The 20297-nt window shown below is 53.5% G+C and overlaps 1 protein-coding gene across 11 annotated transcripts in view; it reads left to right on the top strand.

The window, feature by feature from the left end:
* The window catches only part of DNM1 (dynamin 1), a 43386-nt gene that overhangs the window by 7805 nt on the left and 15284 nt on the right, over window positions 1-20297 (top strand). For 7 of the 11 annotated variants that reach the window (XM_036260641.1, XM_036260642.1, XM_036260645.1 and 4 more), the window contains exons 2-11: window positions 5135-5208; window positions 5517-5666; window positions 5971-6174; window positions 6631-6729; window positions 6821-6981; window positions 8262-8404; window positions 8533-8668; window positions 8823-8890; window positions 9855-9993; window positions 17579-17665. In XM_036260641.1, coding sequence (XP_036116534.1) covers window positions 5135-5208; window positions 5517-5666; window positions 5971-6174; window positions 6631-6729; window positions 6821-6981; window positions 8262-8404; window positions 8533-8668; window positions 8823-8890; window positions 9855-9993; window positions 17579-17665 — 1261 coding nt within the window. Of the gene's footprint in view, window positions 1-5134; window positions 5209-5516; window positions 5667-5970; window positions 6175-6630; window positions 6730-6820; window positions 6982-8261; window positions 8405-8532; window positions 8669-8822; window positions 8891-9854; window positions 9994-11620; window positions 11760-17578; window positions 17666-20297 lie in introns of all 11 variants that reach the window. The other 4 variants (XM_036260648.1, XM_036260649.1, XM_036260644.1 and 1 more) reach the window with 1 other exon arrangement.

Raw genomic sequence — 20297 nt, 5'->3', positions numbered from 1 at the left:
CTTTCAACTGTATTTCTTGGCCCACCTATAGCCTCGCCTCCACCCCAGCTCCCTGCCTTAGAGGACGCCTCAGAGCCTGCTGGGCCCCTTGCCTCCCACTTCCAGGGGCAAGACTTGGCTGGAAATATCCTGGCCCACCACCCGCTCTTCCAGCCAGCCCCCAGGAGACCCACCTTTTAGCTCCCTCCCTGCTGCACCATTTGGTGACATGGTTGTGGGAGCCGTATCTGTGCTCAACAAGTTATCATAATTTATAATCCTAACAGCTACCATTTATCAGGCATTAACTTATACAAGCCTCCCAGCAACCCATTTTACTGATGTGGAAACTGAGGCACAGAGAGGTATGGTCGTTTAAGCCACACAGCTCCTGGGTTGCAGCTCTGACATTCAATGCCAGGCCTGTCTGACATCAGAGACCAGGAAATAGGAGACTTTTAAGGACAACGGCCACTGGGTACACGCCGGACCAAGTGTGGTACTGTCTGGCATGGTTTGCATTCAACAGGATCTGGGAACCAGGGACCCTGAGTTCTGGGCCCAGATCTCAAGCACCAGAGTAGGGGAAGCTTTAGTGTGCTTTCTCCAGACCTCTCTAGGGGTGACAGTGCCCATTCAGACAGGGAGCATGTGGCATTTGGAGGTCCTGAGAGGTGTTTATTTCAGCCTCCCTGTGCTTCAGGTTTGAAGGTGCCTCTGCAGATGGCAAGGCAAGGCCTCCCTGGGAAAGCACCATCTGCTCAGAATGTGTGGGGGAGCTGGCATGCCACCATCCCTCGCGCCCACACGGCCACCGAGGCTGGTGGACCCAACACACTTTTCTCTGGGCACCTGTTCTGTCCTCCCTCGGGCTAACCAGGAGTTGGGTGGGAGGCGCAGGGGCAGCACTAGTCCCCAGAGGAGAGGTGATAAGAGACACTTAAACAGAGCGCTGGAGGACAGTGTCCCAGGTGAAAGGTCTGAGCTGTGAGCTATGCTGCCTCCTTGGAGTGTTGCCAGAGCACCTACTACGTGCTGAGCCTGGGCCCAGCACGGGACTCCGGCAGGCAGCGAGGGAGTCTAGACATGGGGACCAGCAGGCTCTTCACCACCTGTCCAGGCGTGGGGCTGAGAAGCAGGCTCTGGGGTCCCATCTTAGCCACCTGTCCCATCACTGTGGCCTCACAGCCCCCTGCCCCTCTCTGGGCCTCTGTCCCACTCTCTGGACAGTGACGGGGAAATGAGGTGTTCTCTGAAAGTTTCTCCCCCTCAGTATCCATCATTCCCACCCAACATCTTGTGGTCAGAATCCTGAGGTCTGCCTCCATGCCCAGAGGAGGTGAGGCAGAGGTTCTTCAGGATCTTCGATTCCTTGCCGATGATGGGGAATTCTCCCAGGGAGGGGGCTGTCCTCACAGGCCCCTCAAGCTGCTGAGCACCCACCATGGACCTGGCACGGGCTGAGCTCTCCCGTGGAAAGGCTCTGTGATCCTCCTGCAGCTACGTGGAGCAGCGCACAACAGTTTAGATAATGCTGCTTCACAGCTGAGGACTTGAGACCCAGAGAGTGAAGCAACTTGCCTAGGGCCACCAGCCCGGGAATAGCCATGGCAGAATTCGAACCCAGAGCCTCTGCCTGGCACTGGCTCCTAACTACTAAGCTGGTGACCCTTAAACTTGAAAGGGAACGTGAAAATCACATGGAGACCATGTGTAAAATCCAGATTCCCACCCTGGCCGGTTTAGCTTAGCGGTTGGAGTGTCAGCCCAAGGACTGAGGGTTTGCAGGTTTGATTCCCGGTCAAGGGCATGTACCTGGGTTGCGGGTTCGATCCCCGGCCTAGCTCAGGGCCATGCGGGAGGCAACCAATCAATGTCTCTCTTACATTGATGTTTCTCTCTCTCTTCCTCCCTCCCTTGCACTCTCTCCCTCCCTCCCTCCCTCCCACTCTATCTGAAAATCAATGGAAAAATATCCTCGGGTGAGGATTAACAAAATAAAAATAAAATAAAATCCAGATTTCCTCCTCTCCTCCCCTGCACCCTGCTCTGCAAAATTCTAACCCAGCATGTCTGAGGAATGTACAGTTTAACAAGCTGCTCAGAGCCCAGCCGGTGTGGCTCAGTGGTTGAGCATCAACCCATGCACCATGAGGTTGCCAGATTCCTGATCAGGGCACATGCCCAGGTTGTGGGCCCAATCCCCAGTGGGGGGGGGGGGGCGTGCAGGAGGCGACCAATCGATGTTCTCTCTCTCTCCCCCTCTCTCCCTCTCTCCCTCTAAAATCAATAAAGAAAAAACAAACAAACAAACCAAGCTGCCCAGGGAATTTTGATGCAGGCCTTGTCAGGGCCTCACTTTGAGAACCTGGGCCATGGCAGACTTGGGGTCCCTACCCACCCAGGCATCCCATCCCCACCCTGGCCCTGGAGATGCCAGTCTGAGGAGGGGCTCTGCTCCCACACATGGTCCTGTTCTCTAATCTCCAGCTTCCTATAAGCTGCTGTCCTTTAAGAAGCCCTGGGGAGCGAGTGACTTGGGGCAGACTGGCCCAGACTCCCGACCATCCCTTTGAGCCCAGCCTGGGGCGCCCTGCACCCTCTCTGTGGTTTTTTCAGACCTCTGCCCTCAGGCCTGCCAGGGCTGAGTGGGCCCATCTGTGCAAGCGGGGGCCTCTCAGGGAAGAGCTCCAGGGAAAGTCCGTGTCTCTGGGTGGGGGGTTCTCTGTGGGGAGTCCCAGCCTTTCCAGCCCCTCCAGAAGTTTCCATGGCAACCACTGTTGCCATGGTACTGCTGGGTGCAAAGCTAGTGAGGAAGAGGGTGGCCCCCAGGCCCCCATAACCACCCTAAGCTCTATAAAAACAGATGTCCCAGCTTCACAATCCCGGGAGCTCCCAAATACTAGGGGGTCACCCTCCCAAAGGAATCAGTAAGGGATGGGAAAGGCAGAGACAGGAAGCCCCCTGCTCCCCGCCCCCTCCCCCAGTGAATCACCTCCTTCTCCGTGCTGCCTGGTGCACCTCCGTTCCAGCACATGTCACACTGCATTGCATTATCTGTTTACTCGTCTGTCTCCCACCACACTGTGAGCTCCTCGGGTGGGAACTGTCTGACTCATCATCTCCCATCCCCAGGGCCCAGCACAGGGCCTGGCACAGAGCAGCTGCTCCCAAATATGTCCTAGACGGAATTTACTTGAATTACATAAAAAGCCAAGTCTGGCCCTGGCCGGTTTGGCTCAGTGGTTAGAGCGTTGGCCTGTGGTCCGGAGAGACCCGGGTTCGGTTCCCACTAGGGCCATGTACCTCGGTTGCAGTTTGTCCCCGGCCCTGGTTGGTGGTGCGGGTGGTGGCCACTCAATGTGTCCCTTTCACGTCGATGTTTCTCTCTCTCTCTCTCTTCCTCTCTCTCCCTCCCACTCTGTCTGTACAAAAAATGGAAAAATGTCCTCGGGTGAGGATAAAAAAAAAAAAAAAGCCAAGTCTGTCCCCTTGAGTTTAGTGAGCAGCAGGGTTTGACGCTCTGGGCTCTGGGGTCCAACGGACACGTGAGTTTGAATCCTAGCTCTGCCATCCCAACCTGGTAACCCTGGACAAGTCACTGCTCCTCTCCGAGCCTCAGTTGCCTCGTCTGTGAAATGCTAGTTTCCATACCAGAGCACTGTTGTGAGGATGGCGGATTCAGTCAGCATGTGCCAAGGCCTCTCGTGTGCTAAGCCTTGTGCTGGGCACTGGGGTACAGAGGTGGGCAGAAACATGCCAGCCCTCTGAAGCTCAGTCTGGCAAAAGTGAAAAGTACTTGCCTGGCACCCAGAAATGCTGAATAAATGTGGGATTTATCACCCTTCTTCTTCCCCATTAAAGTGGCTGACTCCTCCCCAGTAGCCGCTCATCTCCCCAGAGGGGCAGGGTAAGGACAAGAGATGGAGGAAGCCTCCCCAGGGCTCCAAGAGGAAACCTTGAGCCCAGGACCTGGGCCTGCTGTTTTTCCCGGAACTCTCTGCCCCCATCCCTGGGGTGCAGGAGGGTGGGCTAGGGGCAGGAGACTGGGGTTCTTGCTCTGGCTCTGTCGCAGCCCTGTATGACCTTGAGTGTGTCTTTTCCCCTCTCAGGGCCTCTATGTGCCTCTCCATAAATGAAGTGGCTGAACAGATCTTTATAGTCTCTCAGGCTCCGACCTGCTCCCCCCTTTCCAGGGTCCTGGGGATCCCGTGACTATGGGTTCCAACAGCCTGGTCCCTGGAGAGGCCTCCACCCTCATGCTTGTGCCAGCCTGGGTGGGGCCATGGGGTGGGGGGGTGGAGATGAGAAGAGCTGACAGGACAGAGTGAATTTGCACCCACAAGAATTAGCCAAAAGGACTGCTGAGGTCAACATCAGCACAGGCAGATGTCTGTGGTACAGACACCGCGTCTGAGGACAGGGGCTGATTTGGGGACCCTTCAGTCCAGTTCTTCTAGGGAGCTGGGTCTGCATGGGGGCTGAAGAGCAGGGAGCATTCACTGCAGAGTCAAACAGATCTAGGTCCAGGGTCTGCTCTGTTAGGTACTGGCGGTGCACCCTGAACATCTCTAAGCCCCGGTTTCCTCATCTGTAAACGGGGATAATAACAGCACGTAACTCACCGAGCTATTATATAGAGTCTGTGAGATATTGCTCACAAAAAGCCTGGCATGCAGTAGGCACTTAAGAAACATAAGTTCTTTTCCTTGCATCCTTCTTTTTCCCATCCCCCTCATCCTCAGCCCAGCCAGATGGGGCCCAGGGAAGGGGAAGTGAGAGGCTGCCCTTCCCCACAGCGGAAGGGAAGGAAGGTGTGGCTCCGTTTCCTTGGGATCCACTCTGTGGCCACTGGACACTGAGGCATGTGGTGCACCCTGTGCCTCAGCTTCTTCTGAGGCAGAACCAACATAAGACAGGCCTGGGGAGTTGCTGGTCGTGTCTCCTGGCAGCTCAGATGCAGTCATCCTGTGACCCAGGGAACTTGGGGGAGCTCTTTCCCACCTTTCTCAGCTGCAGTCTGCCCTTAGTGACCTGAAGCCATTGGGCTAAGGTGTGGTGGGGTGCTTAAGGGGAGCTCCTAGTGGCAGGACAGGTGCCCTGGTTCTGAGCGACCTCCTCAGTCCTTGACTCTCTCACCTCTAACTCACTGCAGGGACTTCCTGCCCCGAGGATCTGGCATTGTCACCAGACGTCCCCTGGTCCTGCAGCTGGTCAATGCTACCACAGGTAGGCGCCCTCCTCAGCCAGGCTGGCCTCTCCAGCCCCCACCCCACCCCCTGGAGAGGTCCAGCAAAAGCACTGAACTAGCTTGCTGTGTGACTTTGAGCGGGGCTTCCCTCTTTGGCCTCAATTCCCCATCTCAGTGGGGATAAAAGTGCATAACGGACAGGTGGCGTTGGTGGGGGAGGGAGGAGAAGGCAGTGTTTGGGATGGCGTTCTATTCCCAGGGGAGATGGGACCCAGGTGGGTTCCGGGCTATGATGCTTACTCCTCCTCCTCTTCTCCAACACCTCTACTCCCCACTTCTGGAGCAGAATATGCCGAATTCCTGCACTGCAAGGGGAAGAAGTTCACCGACTTCGAGGAGGTGCGCCTGGAGATCGAGGCTGAGACCGACCGGGTCACCGGCACCAACAAAGGCATCTCGCCGGTGCCCATCAACCTCCGCGTCTACTCGCCTCACGGTGAGACCTGGCGGGGTCCCGGGCCTCTGGGCTCCTTCACTTAGCCCCACCCCTTAGGGCACTTTTCTCGGCCCCACCCCTTGGCTGGCTCGCTCCTCCGGCAGACTCCGCCCCTACAGCATCCTACCCCAAGCCCCGCCCTGCCTTGGCCCCGCCCACCCCTGGCCACGCCTTCAACGGACCGCCGCTTGAGCCCGGCACCTTTCCCTCTCCCGGCCCACCTGCGGCCACGCTCCCTTGTGGATCCTCTCCAAGCCTGGCCACGCCATTCGCCTTGAGCCCGCCCTCTACCCGCCCTGTCCAGTGCTGAACCTGACCCTGGTGGACCTGCCCGGAATGACCAAGGTCCCGGTGGGGGACCAACCTGCCGACATCGAGTTCCAGATCCGCGACATGCTTATGCAGTTCGTCACCAAAGAGAACTGCCTCATCCTGGCCGTGTCCCCGGCCAACTCTGACCTGGCCAACTCTGATGCCCTTAAGATCGCCAAAGAGGTGGACCCCCAGGGTAAGTTTCCACCCACTGCCAGCAAAGGCGCAAGGCTACAGGGGTCCGATGGATCCCTTTAAAAATCATTTGGGGCCCAGCCGGTGCGGCTCAGTGGTTGAGCGTCGACCCATGCACCAAGAGGTCGCCGTTTGATTCCCGGTCAGGGGACATGCCCAGGTTGTGGGCCTGATCCCCAGTGAGGGGCATGCAGATGACCAGTTGATGTTCTCTCTCATCGATGTTTCTGTCTCTCTCTCTCATCATTGCTTCTATCTCTCTCTCCCTCTCCCTTCCTCTCACTTTAAAAATCAATAAAGAAAAAAAATTGTTTAATCATTTTGGCCACTCTGGAGAATAAAATGGTGATGGAGGGAGTGGGAAGATGGGGGCAGCAGGGTGGGAGGAGGGGTGCATGGGGCCTCTTGTGTGAGGGCAAGTGCAGATGTAGACCACCCTCCCATTGCTGCCCTGCAGGTCAGCGCACCATTGGGGTCATCACCAAGCTGGACCTGATGGATGAGGGCACAGATGCCCGTGATGTGCTGGAGAACAAGCTACTCCCCCTGCGCAGAGGTAGTCAGGCTGCTCTCTGATTCGCCTCCCCGCCTTCTCCCCCACCCCCCACCGCAAGGCTGCTTGACTCTGACCTTGACCCTATCCACAGGCTATATTGGGGTGGTGAACCGGAGCCAGAAGGACATTGATGGCAAGAAGGACATCACGGCTGCCCTGGCTGCTGAACGCAAGTTCTTCCTCTCCCACCCATCCTACCGCCACTTGGCTGACCGCATGGGCACGCCCTACCTGCAGAAGGTCCTCAACCAGGTAGGTGCCCGGGCCAGAATGAGACCTGGGAAAATCAACATGAGAACAGAATCATTCAAGTCTGTTTTGTGAGGGTGACCAGCAGAGGTTAGCATCCCCATTATGCAGCTGAACAAACCGAGACCCAGAAAAGCAAAGGAGCTTGCCCCCAGTCCCACAGTGGGGCGGCAACAGATCTGTGCTGACCTTTCTCTGTCTGAGGCCTGGGAGGGGCACCTTGGAACCTTCCAGGATGGAGAGGAAATCAAGGTCTTGTGTGGAGGGTGGCACTGGGAAGAACTTGGGTTTGGAGGTCAGGATTGGCATGTACTCAGCTGAAGACCTTGGTTCCTTCTAAAATGAGGAGGCTGGTCTGGAGATGGGATGGCGATCCCAGGGGCTCCCCGGGATGTTTCTCCATCTGGGCCGGGCCTTCAAGAACTGAAGCACGTGTGTGTTGACAGGAGGAAGACAATGGGAACAGAAAGTGGCATGGGGCAGATTTGGGAGTCTGGAGGCCACAGACCTGGGTTTCAATCCCAGCTTTGTCACTCACCCACTGAGACACTGTCCAGCTCTCTGAGCCTCTATCTCTGTATCTGTAAAATGGTGGTAATGATGATAAGACCCTGTTTCATTGGATTATTGTGTGTGAGGACCTAGCCAGCGTGAGCCCCAGGACTTGAGAAGGGGGCAGCCTGCCAGTCATCCCTGCCCCTGATGCATTTTTTAAATCTTCACCCAAGGATATATTTTTACTGATTTTAGAGAAAGAGGAAGGGAGAGAGAGAAAGGGGGAGAGAGAAACATCGATGGGTTCACCTCCCGTACGAACCCCGACTGGAGTTCAAACCCTCAACCTGCGTATGTGCCCTGATGGGGAATCAAACCCTTGACCCTTTGGTGTATGTATAGAAAGATGCTCCAACCAACTGAGCCACACCAGCCAGGGCGCCTTTCATGCATTTTGTGCGGCCCGCATGATATCTAGAAATATTAAATTAGTAAAAAATAGGTAATGTCAAATAAAAATGTAGATTTCTGACTTCTCTGAACATTTAATTACTCATTAATCCAATTAAAGCGCCTCTGTGAAGACTCCTGTGTGCCAGGCCCTGCCCTCAGACAGCTTTGTTCTGGTGGGCAGGGCAGCAGTTGGCAGGGCTGTGGGGCCCTCGTTAGCCCTCCACCTCACCACGTCCACAGCCCCACTGGCCTCCGGGTCCCTGCCTGGCCCTGTGGGCATTCAGTGTTTGTGACCTGTGACCGTGGTCTTACCCCTTGTCTCGCCACACCCCCAGCAACTGACGAACCACATCCGGGACACCCTGCCAGGGCTGCGGAACAAGCTGCAGAGCCAGCTGCTGTCCATTGAGAAGGAGGTGGAGGAGTACAAGAACTTCCGTCCGGACGACCCAGCACGCAAGACCAAGGCCCTGCTGCAGTGAGGGTCTCCCCAGCTCTCCCCGCCCCATCCCTGGGCTGCCTCTCCCAGCCTCTTAGTACAAGACTCTCCCAGCCCCCCCCCCCAGGGCCCCTGTGCCTGCTCAGGCCACACCTCTCTCCCCCCAGGATGGTCCAGCAGTTCGCCGTAGACTTTGAGAAGCGCATTGAGGGCTCAGGGGACCAGATCGACACCTATGAACTGTCAGGGGGAGCTCGCATCAACCGCATCTTCCATGAACGCTTCCCCTTTGAGCTGGTCAAGGTAGGACAGGTTCCCCAGGGGGTGAGAGGGCTCAGGACTCTCCCACGGATACCTTGGTCCTGTGCCCAGCCCTGGGAGTGGGTCGGGCCCCAACTTGACCTCCCAGGTATTGGAAAAGGCCCTGACTGGCCATCTCTCTCGATCTCCTACACAGATGGAATTTGATGAGAAGGAGCTCCGAAGGGAGATCAGCTATGCCATCAAGAATATCCATGGCATTAGGCACGTATTGGGACTGGAGAGGAGGGCTGAACCCCGGGAGGCAGGGGGTCTAATGCAGAGGCACAGGGAGTGATGGAGTGAGTCTCCTCAGGAAAGACCAACAGCCCCGTTCCCCAACCCCTCAACCTCGACTTTCTGGTTCCCAGTTGGGATAGGCTCCGGCTGGGGGAGGTGGATGGGAGGCCTGGACCACCCTCCTCCCTGCAGCGTGCTGCCCTCCTTGGCTGTCCCTGGCAGCAGAGCCTGGAGGCTGGATGAGCTGGGCAGAGCCCAGGACACAGGTGGCCAGGTGACACCCTCTGGGCCTGGGCTCCCTGCCCACCTCTAGGGTAGACAGCTCCCCCAGTTCTCTCCGGGTGGCTGCACAAAGCTCCCCAACAACTGGGTAGGCCCTGCGGTGGAGCATCTAGGTATTGATCTGCATCCTTTTATGATGGAATGGGGCCTCTCGACCCTCCAGACCCTCCATAGGCCCCGTATCCCTAAGGGGCCCCATTCCAGCTGACCTCTGATGCTCACCTTCTAGGGACCCCAGGGCCTCTCGCCCACACGCATGCACTGGCGACAGCCATGTGAGGACATAGCAAGAAGGTGGCTGTCTGCACAGAAAAAACCTCTCCTAGTCTTAAAAGGAAATGCTCTATTCCTGGAAAGACTCTTAAAGAGAACCCGGTTCAGCAGTTTTCAAACCATTTCTGGCCACAGAACCTTTTGTATGAATAGAATCTTAAGAGGAAGCAAGATATAAAAGCAGATACAAGCAGACTTCATCTTGTTCCAAAGAGCATCGACTGAAAGTCCTCCCTTAGAATCCGTCCCACCGTTTTAGAGATGGGGACGCTGAAGCCCAGAGAGGGATGGTGGGGCCTGAGGGCAGAGCCCAGGGGTGTGGGCCGGGCCCAGGCCTGGCCTCCTGGCAGGAGCTGGCCTGTGACGCTGCCCTTCTCCCGCTCTGGGCGTTCAGAACGGGGCTCTTCACCCCAGACATGGCCTTTGAGACCATTGTGAAAAAGCAGGTGAAGAAGATCCGAGAACCGTGTCTCAAGTGTGTGGACATGGTTATCTCAGAGCTAATCAGCACCGTTAGACAGTGCACCAAGAAGGTAACCCGGGGCCCAGCAGCCCCGCCTCTGCCCGTCCTGCACTGCTGACAGGCGCCCCTCCCCGTGCCCCCACTGTCTCCCTGGTAGCATGTACAGAGCCCAGCGGGGTGAGAAAGGCAGGCCACCACAGACCAGGACCGGGGACTCTCTGGGGGGGCCTCACCCGCCCCCCTGACTCCCAGGCTCAGAATGCCAAGGGATTAGGTGCTGGTGAGACAGGGATGATGGCGGCTATTTACCCTGAGAGCCTACCAAGAGCTCCCCCAGCTCAGGGAGAATATGGCTTGAGGGGACCCTGAGTCCCTTCTCTGCCCTCAGAGGTGGGCCATCTTTGGGGGCTCCAGGGAGGGGTCTTGGGAATCCTTGGCCCTGGAGACAGGTGGGAGACAGGACCTTCTTGGGTGCTGCTCTTGGGGCGTAGATGGCCAGAGAGGTGCAGAGGACCCAGGCCTAGCAGGTACCCTGAATCCCCACTGTCCTTCATCCTCCCCATTCTCACCCACCTTCGCTCAGGACCCCCATTCAGGACCTTTGCCTTCCCTTCCATCCACGTGTCCTTCCCGAGACAGAGCCCTCTCCCATCTGCTATGTCATCTGAGCCTCACAGAACCACCCAAGGAACGCAGGGCAGGGCAGGGCGGGGCGGGCAGGGAGGATGGCACCCATTTCACAACAAGAAAACCGAGGCTCGGGATCGAGTGACTCGTCCAACGTCATATTAGCTAGCAGGTGGCAGCACTGTGACTGTAAGCCAAGGCTTTGGGCTCCAGGGCCAGTGCTTATTTGATTCCACCTGCCAGCCTCCCTTCCCTTCTCCCCACTGCTGCCCTGGCCCCTCTCTATCGCCACCTCCACTCTTTCTGTCTTTCCTCTTCTCTCTCTTGCTGTCTTTCCAAGCTGAGTTCCTCCAGTGTCCTTTGGAGAAAAGGCAAAGGATGCCCCTTGAGGAGAGAGGGGAGGACAGGAGTAGAGCAGGGAGCTGGAGAGTGGTCAGGCGGCCACACTGCAACTCCGGGAGGCGCCGTCTGCACCGCGTCCATGCGCCCCCGCAGTGCGCAGTGCGCAGCCTGGGCAGCCGGCCGCGCCCTGGTGGGAGAAGGAATTGTGCTGGGCTTTAGAGTCAAGGTGAAGTGAATGCGAGAGGTGCTGGAAAACCTAGAACTGAACAGAGTGGGTGGGTGGTGTTCTGGCCTGGGTCAACCCCTTAGAGGACCCAAGGCTGTGACAAAGATGGCATCGGAAAAGAGAGAAAGGACAGTCTCAGGGTAGCTGAGGAGTGAAGGGCCAGCCCTGGGGCGAGGATCTGAACTCATTAAGGGGCCTTATACAGAGCAGGGGGCTTGGTCCTTCAGAAGCACCCCCCCATACCCACAGAGCCTGGGGTATGCTTGGCAGCACCGGGGAGGTGCCAACCCCGGGTGGCGGTAGGGAGGGCCGGGTCCCATGCTCACATTGTCTTCTGTTCTCTCTCTCTTTCTCTGTGTCGATGTCTCTCTCTCTTCCCCCATGCCTGTGCCATCCTCCACCCCTGACCCTGGCCCTGCTTGGCTTTCACTTCCCTCCTTCTCCCCACCCACCCACCCACCTGTGGCTGCTGCTCCTCTTGTCCCCTCCTCCCTGGGTGCAGGACGGGCCTCTTCACACCTGACCTCGCTTTTGAAGCCACAGTGAAAAAGCAGGTGCAGAAGCTCAAAGAGCCCAGTATCAAGTGTGTGGATATGGTAGTCAGTGAGCTCACGTCCACCATCAGAAAGTGTAGTGAAAAGGTATGGCGGCCACTTGGGTGGGTCTGGGCCTGGCCGTCCCTTCCCTGTGGCCACGGCTTCCCGTGGGCAGAACCATCTGCTGAGGAGGCCTGGCAGCCTCTCGGCCACCCACGAGGACGGCCATGCTGGCCAGGTGATTCCTGGCCCTGGGGTTTCGTGCCAGCTTGTAACCCTGGGTCTACTTGCACTCACAATCCCTCCAGGCCTCCATCTCTGCCAGAAGACTTTGCTCCAACCCAAGCATCCTCAATGCAGTGGCTTCTCCACCAATAAGAATAACAATAATGACCTTGATGATAAGGAGCAGGCTGCTTTTTATTGAGCATCTACTATGTGCCAAGCACTAGGCTGTTATCTGACTTAATCCTCTCAACAACTCTAAGAAGTGGTAGTATTATCCCCATTTTACAGATGACAAAACTGAGTCTCAGTAAAGAAAAGCAGAGTGGGATTCAGATTAGGGAGGCTGAGGGAAAAGATCTGGGATCCGGGCCTCCTGGGGTAAGGGAGCTGTCCCGGTCCCTCAAAACCAATTTGCCTAAAAGCATATTGGCTTACTCCTTTTGCATTAATTCCCATGCATCTGGCAGAGTCAGCCTCTCTTGAGTCACCTGTGTGACCTTTTAGATGCCTTTTTCTTATTTGTCTGCTTTTGGGCATTTTGAGGATTTTTAGCCAGATTGTCTGAAGTAGTTCTTCCCAGAGGAGCACACGAGCATCAGTTGCCTGGGGAGCTTTCCAGAATGCAGATGCTGCCCCCTCCAAGCAGGCTGACCAGAGTCTCTGGGGAAGAGCCCGGCTTCGCCTGGATTTGAAAAACACTCCCTGTGCTGGGGAGGTGGAGGCTCATCTGCCTTGACTTCCTGTTTCAAATAAGCATCACGGTTTTCGTGGCTCACACACAATTAGTCACATGCGCCCCTTTCACAATCCTGTCTCCCTTCTGCCCATTTTGGTGTCTAATGGGGATAGACTAAGCAGATTAGCATCCACTCAGTGCCTATTCCGGGTGGAATAAAACTCAGGCTGGATGGACTGCCCCATTCCGTAGTATTGTGACATCTAAGTCATGATCCCACTGCATCCCGAATCCCAGGCAACACTCTTACTTTTGTCAAACTTTGAAAAATATCAAGTTTATTTTGAGCTGCCACAGATCCCTTTACACAAGAAGACAAGATATAACTAGAAATGTTTTAATAATTTTTATTTTTCAATTACACTTGGTGTACAATATTATTTTAGTTTCAGATGTGCAACCCAGTGATTAGACATGTATATCTTACGCAGTGATCATCCCGATAAATCTAGTGCCCATCTGATACCATACATAGTTATTACAATAGTAGTGACTATGTTCCCTACTCTGAACATTACATCCCTGTGACTATTCTGTAACTGCCAATTTGTACTTCTTATCCACTAATATGTTCTATTTTTTTAAATTACTTAATTTTTTTATCCTCACCGAGGACATTTTTGCATTTATCTTCATATAGAGCTGGAGGGAAAGAGGAAGGAAGAGAGAGAGAGAAACATCGATGTGAGAGAGATACATCAACTGGTTGCCACCCGCACAACCCCAACCGAGGCCGGGGACAAACTGCAACCGAGGTACGTGCCCTTAGTGGGAACCGAACCCGGACACTCTGGTCCACGGGCAACACTCTAACCACTGAGCCTAACTGGCCAGAGCTAATTTAGTGATTTTAGAGAAAGGAAGGGAGAGAGAGAAAGAGAGGTATCGATTCGATTTGTTGTTTCACTTATTCATGCATTCATTGGTTGATTCTTCCATGTGCCCTGACTGGAGATCAAACCTGCAACCTTGGCGTATTGGGACAACACTCTAACCAACTGAGCTACCTGGCCAGGGCCTTCATAAGCAGTTTTAATGATAGCATACAATTCTACTGAATAGATTTATCATGTTTCACTTAACCATTTTCCTATTGGTGAACATATAAATTGTCTCCAGTTTTTCAGTATTATAAATAACCTGGAAATGAACATTTTGGTGTATAAAGAATTTTCTTTTTTTTCCCTCTAGGATTATTTCCTTAGAATAGATTCCTAGAAGATCAATTACTAGATATAAACATTTAAAAACCATGGAACACTTTGCTGAATTGAATTCCAAAAAGAAAGCAGTAATTATTGTAAATGGTAAAATTTTGGAAATGGCCCATATGTCCATCAAGAGGAGACCGATTCCATAAAGTACACAGACATCTGAAGACTATACAGGCATAGCTCGGAAGTATTGCCGGTTCGGTTCCAGACCTCTGCGATAAAGGAATATCGCAATAAAGCAAATCGCAAGAATTTTTTTTGTCTTCCCAGTGCATATGAAAGTTATATTTACACTACAGTCTATTAAGTATGCAATAGCATTTTGTCTAAAAAAGCAATGTACCTACATTAACTTAAAAATACGTATTGCTGCCCTGGCCAGTGTGGCTCGGTTTGGTGTTGCCTTGTGCACCGAAAGGTTGAGGTTTGATTCCTGGTCAGGGCACATGCCTGGGTTTCAGGCTTGATCCCAGGTTCGGGGTGTACAGAAGGCAGCCAATAAAATGTTCCTCTCTGTCTCCCTCTCCCTTCCTCTTTCTCTAAAACTCTATTTTAAAAATGCTTTATTGCTAAAAATGCTGTCATCTAGCTATCAGCGAGTCATAATCTTTTCGCTGGTGGAGGGTCTTATCTTCCATTTGTAAAAAACACAGTATCTGCAAAGCACAATAAAACAAGGTATGCCCACGGTTGCTTAAAGGGCAAGGCATATTTATCTCCTTTCACAAGTCCCTCCACAACATACTGCGGGTAAAAAGTACGTTTCCAAAAAGAATGTATAGTATTTAGGGGGGCAATATGTATGAATGATAAAGCTCCAGACATATTCACCAGATTGCTAACCATTACTTTAAGAGGGGCAAGAACAGCCTGGCCAGTGTGGCTCAGTGGTTGAGCATTGACCCCTGCACCAAGAGGTTGCCAGTTCGATTCCCAGTCAGGGCACATGCCCAGGTTGTGGGCCTGATCCCCAGTGGGGGACATGCAGGAGGTGGCCAATTGATGTTCTCTCTCATTGATGTTTCTATCTCTCTCTCCCTCTCTTTTCCTCTCTCTAAAATCAATAAAGAAAAAAATATATTAAAAAAAAAAAAAAGAGGGGCAAGAACATAGGAATTTTTCCATTTTTACTGCACAAATTTTAATCACTTTCAGATTTCTTACAGTGAGTCTGTATGATTTTTGTGAGCAGAAAAATTGATCAACAAAAAATGGAAAAAGGAAAGCTTTTAAATTTCTTTTTAAAATAGTTTTGCCGTTTGGTTTATTTATGGATAGCAATTTTTTTTAACATGGCAAAATTCACCTGTCTTTGTCTTTTTTTTTTTTTCCCTGCCCTCCCCAGATGTCCTGGGTATCCAAACTCCTGCCAGAGGTTTGAAAAATAGTCAACTGTAATTATTCCCGGCCCTGCCGGGATTCGTTTTTCTCTCTGGCTGAAGTCTGGAGTTTAATGGCAGGCATGTGGTGAGCTGCTCAAGCCTCTCCGCCGCCCCAGAGGGAGGGTGCCATTGCTACCTCGTTTTCCACGTGGACAAACAGGCTCCGAGAGGTCCAGTCACTTTTCCAAGGGGTGTTGGCAGGGCAGGGGCTGGCTTTGAACCCAGAGCCGCCTGGCTCCAGAGCCTGAGCCCCTGACCACTAACTGGTGGGCTCCAGCTCACCATCCTGCTCAGCCAAGGTCTGAGAGAGAAAAGTTCCATGTTTAAAAACTGGCGAACGTTGTGGGAGTGCTCGGAGGCAGTCAGAATGGAAAAAGATGCTCAGAAGGAATGGGGAACTTCTCAAAGGGCCTGAGGCTGCCCTGCCGGTGTGACACGTGGAACACTTGACGAATGTAACATCCAGGCGGTTAGTGGGAGAACTGGTCATGCTCTTTGGCAAATTGCTCCCTCCTCCTCCGTCCTAGCCCCACCCCTGCCCCATGACCCCACCCTGGGAGAGAGCACTTGGGACCCCCAGAGGAGCCCTTCTGGTAGTGGTGACTCAGCCCTGCATCTCTGCTCCAACTTTAGACTTCCTTCCAGAAAGAGCGGGAACCATTCCTTGCGTCTCCTGGGGCAGCAGGCTACAATGGGCTTCTCCAGGGGGTTGTTTTTAAGCCCCTGATTTCAGGCTGCCCCTCCCCCAGCTCCCTGGGCTTGGCCACATCAGCCACACCCTTGGCACAAACACTGGACGGGGGTTGGGAGGATGTGACATCTCTCACATCTGTCTCCCTGGGCTGGCATCCAGGGTGCTGCTTCCTTCCCCATCCGTCTGCCTCTTCCAGTGCCCCCACCCCAGCTCCTTGGCCTCCATCTTGTCCTCAGATCACTACCCGAGACTAGTCGTGCCAACCTCAGCTCTCTTCCCACATAGGGGATTCACCCGAGTGGCCTGACCCAGGGATGTGATGTGGTTCTAGCTTTGCCCCGCGTGGACCCTGAGTGGTCACTGAGTGGGGAGGGCAGGCCAGCAGGCCTGGAGGTCCCCGTGGGTGAGCGCCTACCATTGGCAGCTCAGGGGGGCTCCCTCCCCGAGGAGCTGCTGGTTCATGAGTCAGGGCAGAGGAGCCCGTGTCCCTGCGCCTTGGCAAGGAGGGCAAAGACATCCATCCTTCGTTCATGCCCTCGCTCCTTCAAGGTGCCCTCTCTGGCACTGGTGGGCGCCTGGCCCTGCCCTGCCTTCAGGGCAATCAGAATGCAGTTTGATGAGGAAAGGTGACAGGGAGGCCCCCGATCCAGCTCTTGGGGTGGTCAGAGCAGGCTTTTTGATGGAGGTGACATCCTACAGTGTCTTGAAGGACAGTGAGTTAACCTGGGTTTGTCCAGAGCCCAGCCTAGCTGAGGGCAGAGTTCACAGGGGCAAGGCTTGGAGCAGTTTTCCCTTCAGCCTCAGTTGATAACACCAGGAGCAGTGGGTGCTGCTGAGCTCCTAACCCCAAAGGAGTGGGGTAGAAGGTTGGCTGGCCAGCCCGGAGGCAGGCAGACGTGGCTGGGGATGATGGTCCCAGTCCAGAGCATGCAAAGAGGGGCAAAACCGGGGGCGGGGGGGGGGGAGAGGGTCTACCGAGAGGGCCAGGGGCCCAGCCAGACCCCCGCAGGGTACTGCTCATGCTGCTGCACCCCCCTCCGCATGCCCCCTGTCCCCGCATGCCCGTGCCTGTGGCTCCTGCGTGTCGTTCCTATGATGCTGGTTTTCCCCTCCCTCCAGCTCTGACAAGGAGCATTGCCTGTCCCCAGCCTGATTCAGGAGGCCAGTTGGCACCTCGGGCCCTGCCCTCCCCAGATTCCCCCTGGATAGGAATTCCCCGCCTGCTGCTCCCTAACGGTCCCTCCACGCCTCTGAGCGAGGGCAGCCCTGCGGGCCAGTGAACGCTTTGGGAGCTAACAGTCCTCCAGGCAAAGGCCCCAGAGGAATATGTCTGTTTCCAAGATGACGCCACCAAGGTGGCGCCAAGGAGCAAGCTGATTCCCCCGCATTTCTGCCCCTGGAACTGCCCTCCCACCCAAGTGCCTCGGTAGGACAGTGACGAAGGCCTGGGACCAGGAAGACCCTTGAATTGCCCTTGGCAGCCCACACGTGGAGGGAAGGGGCGGCTATGGCTGGGTGCCATCAGCTTCCTGGGGCCCCAGGCCTCTCCCCGCTCTCGGGCATTCTGTGTGCCTCCCATCCCACGCCCGGGGCCCTGGACTTTGGTGGGATTGGGGTGTTTCCTGCCCGTGCCCCCCGTGTACGCGGCTCTCTCCCCTCCCCGATGCCAGCTCCAGCAGTACCCCCGGCTTCGAGAGGAGATGGAACGCATCGTGACCACCCACATCCGGGAGCGCGAGGGTCGCACCAAGGAGCAGGTGAGCCCCAGCCCCTTCCCTGGCCTCCCCCCCCCCTCCCTGGGCTCTCCTCCTAGTTCCCACTGGTGTCCGGTGTCCGCCTCCCTCATACTTTCTGTCCTCAACTGACATTCTGCGTATTGTGGGAATACATATTCATACAATTTACTCTTTTTAAGCGTGCAGTTCTGTGGTATTAAATACATTCACATTGGCCTGGCCAGTGGGGCTCTGGGTGAGTGTCAACCCCTGCACCAAGAGGTCGCTGGTTTGGGTCCCAGTCAGGGCCCAGGCCCAGGTTGTGGGCCTGATCCCCAGTGGGGGGCATGCAGGAGGCGGCCAATCAATGTCCTCTCTCATCGATGTTTCTATCTCTCTCTCCCTCTCCCTTCCTCTCTCTCTAAAATCAATAAAGAAAAAAAATATATTTTAAAAATAAATAAATAAATGCATTCACAGTGTTGTGTAACCATTACCACCATCCATCTCCAGAACTTTTCATCTTCCCAAACTGAAATTCTGTCCCCATTAAAAACCAATTCCCATGCCCTTCCCCGCAGCCCCTGGGACCCGCCATTCTACTTGCTGTTTTCTATCAATTTGACATCTCTCTAGGGACTCTAAGTGATAGCATACAACATTGTCCTTTGTGCCTGGCCTATGTCCCTTAGCATAATGTTTTCAAGTTCAGCCATGTTGTGGTGCCATGGGTCGGCATTTCCTTTTTAAGGCTGGGTAATGTTCCACTGTGTGTATAAACCACATTTTGTTTACCCATTTGAGTTGTTTCCACCTTTTGGCTGTTGCAAATGATTCTTCTAAGAACATAGGTGTACAAGTATCTCTTTGAGACCCTGCTTTCTATTCTAATGGGTGTATATCTAGAAATGGAATTGCTGGATCATATGGTAATTCTATGTAATTCTATGTACAGTGATTTTTTGAGGCCCCACCATGCTGATTTCCAAAGCAGCTGTACCATTTTACATCCCCACCATCTGCTTCTGAACTTTCTGGCCGTCTTGCCTCAGGTCATCTCTTTTTGGGCCTCTTTCTGTTTGCTGTTTCTCTGGGTCACCTATACCTGTTATAGCCACCTCTCTTCCGTTTATGTAGTCATTAATCAAACATTCATTCATTCATTCACAAATGTGTTTGTGAACACTGTCTCTGAGCTGGGAGGAGCAGAGATGAGCGGGCCCTCCTCAGGGCCCTCACGAAGCTCACAGACTAGTCCTCTTTCTTTGTCCATCTCTGTCACCTTTCTGTCTAAGCCCCCATGTCCCTGCATGCCTGTGCTGTCTCTGCCCAGCCTCTACCCTACACGTCCTTTTCCACAGTGGTGCTGTCTCCAATCACTCACATTTTTGTTTTAGATGTTTTTGAATTCTTTTTAATTACAAGAATGATAAGTACTCAATAAAATATTCAATCAGTATAGACATGATTAAATTACAAGTAAGTGTCCCTTCATCTCTGCTCCCAGTTCCTCCCACAAAATAACTGTTATTACCAACTTGGTGCATCCCCTTCCAGGCATTTTTCCTTGGCACACACAGATTCCAGATTCCATCTTAATCTTAGAGAACCACACTCCTGCTGTGTGTCCCGTCTTTCTTCGCTAAAGATCGTTGTAGCCTGGCTGGTGTGGCTCAGTGATTGAGCGTCGACCCATGCACCAAGAGGTCGCTGGTTAGATTCCCAGTCAGGGCACATGCCCAGGTTGTGGGCCAAATTCCCAGTGGGGGGCATGCAGGAGGCGGCCAATCAATGTTCTCTCTCATCAATGTTTCTATCTCTCTCCCTCTCCCTTCCTCTCTCTCTCTAATATCAATTTTTTTTTAAAAAGATAATTGTAGGAGCTACTGTCGGTTGAGCACCTATTACATGTCAGACATGTCACCTGCTTCATCTCATGGTGTCTTCCCCACTCCTATGAGGCAGAAACAATTCCTTTGGGAACTTGAGGCTCCGTAAGGACAGGCCCCAGGCTCGCAGGGAGCAGCAGGTCCTGGTCGGCACCTTGCAGTGTGTATCAGGAACATCACTGTCGTCACAACTCAGTTATGAATCCCATCACTCAGTCATTTGCAAAGAGGATCTTCCCAAGGCAGAACTTAGAGACCATCCTCATCCTTGGACAACCTTGTTGTTTAGAGGGTGCCGTAATCTAGTTCACCTCTCGATGGCCATTGGCTTGTTCCCAGTTTTTCTCTATTACAAACACTCTGGTTCATGTATTTTTGTTCACTTGGTGAGTTTATCTATGAGATATGGTTCTAGAAATGAATATGTGCAATTTAGTGTTGTTAAATATTACCAAATTGCCCTCCAATAATTTCATACTAATTTACACTTCCACCAACAGTATATGAGATAATCCATCTTCTCACAATTATGCCCACACTAGTCATTATCAATATTTAGTACTAAGTTGATAGGTTAAAAGGGGTCTCGTGGTTTTAACTTACATCTCTTTATTAATTGGGGTGAGCATTTTTTATATATCCTTATCGGTTATATGTAGTTCTTCTATGAGTTACCCACTCACGTTCTTTGACTATTGATTTGTGTTTCTTGTGTAGAAACTCTTTATTTGTTATGGATACTATTACGTATGTATGTATTCATTTATTATAGATTGTGGATTTAT

This window comes from Molossus molossus, unplaced genomic scaffold (genome assembly GCF_014108415.1).
Source record: "Molossus molossus isolate mMolMol1 unplaced genomic scaffold, mMolMol1.p scaffold_m16_p_14, whole genome shotgun sequence".
NCBI lineage: Eukaryota > Metazoa > Chordata > Mammalia > Chiroptera > Molossidae > Molossus > Molossus molossus.
Note: the sequence above shows the minus strand (reverse complement) of the source record. Positions and strands in the feature narration are given on the sequence as shown.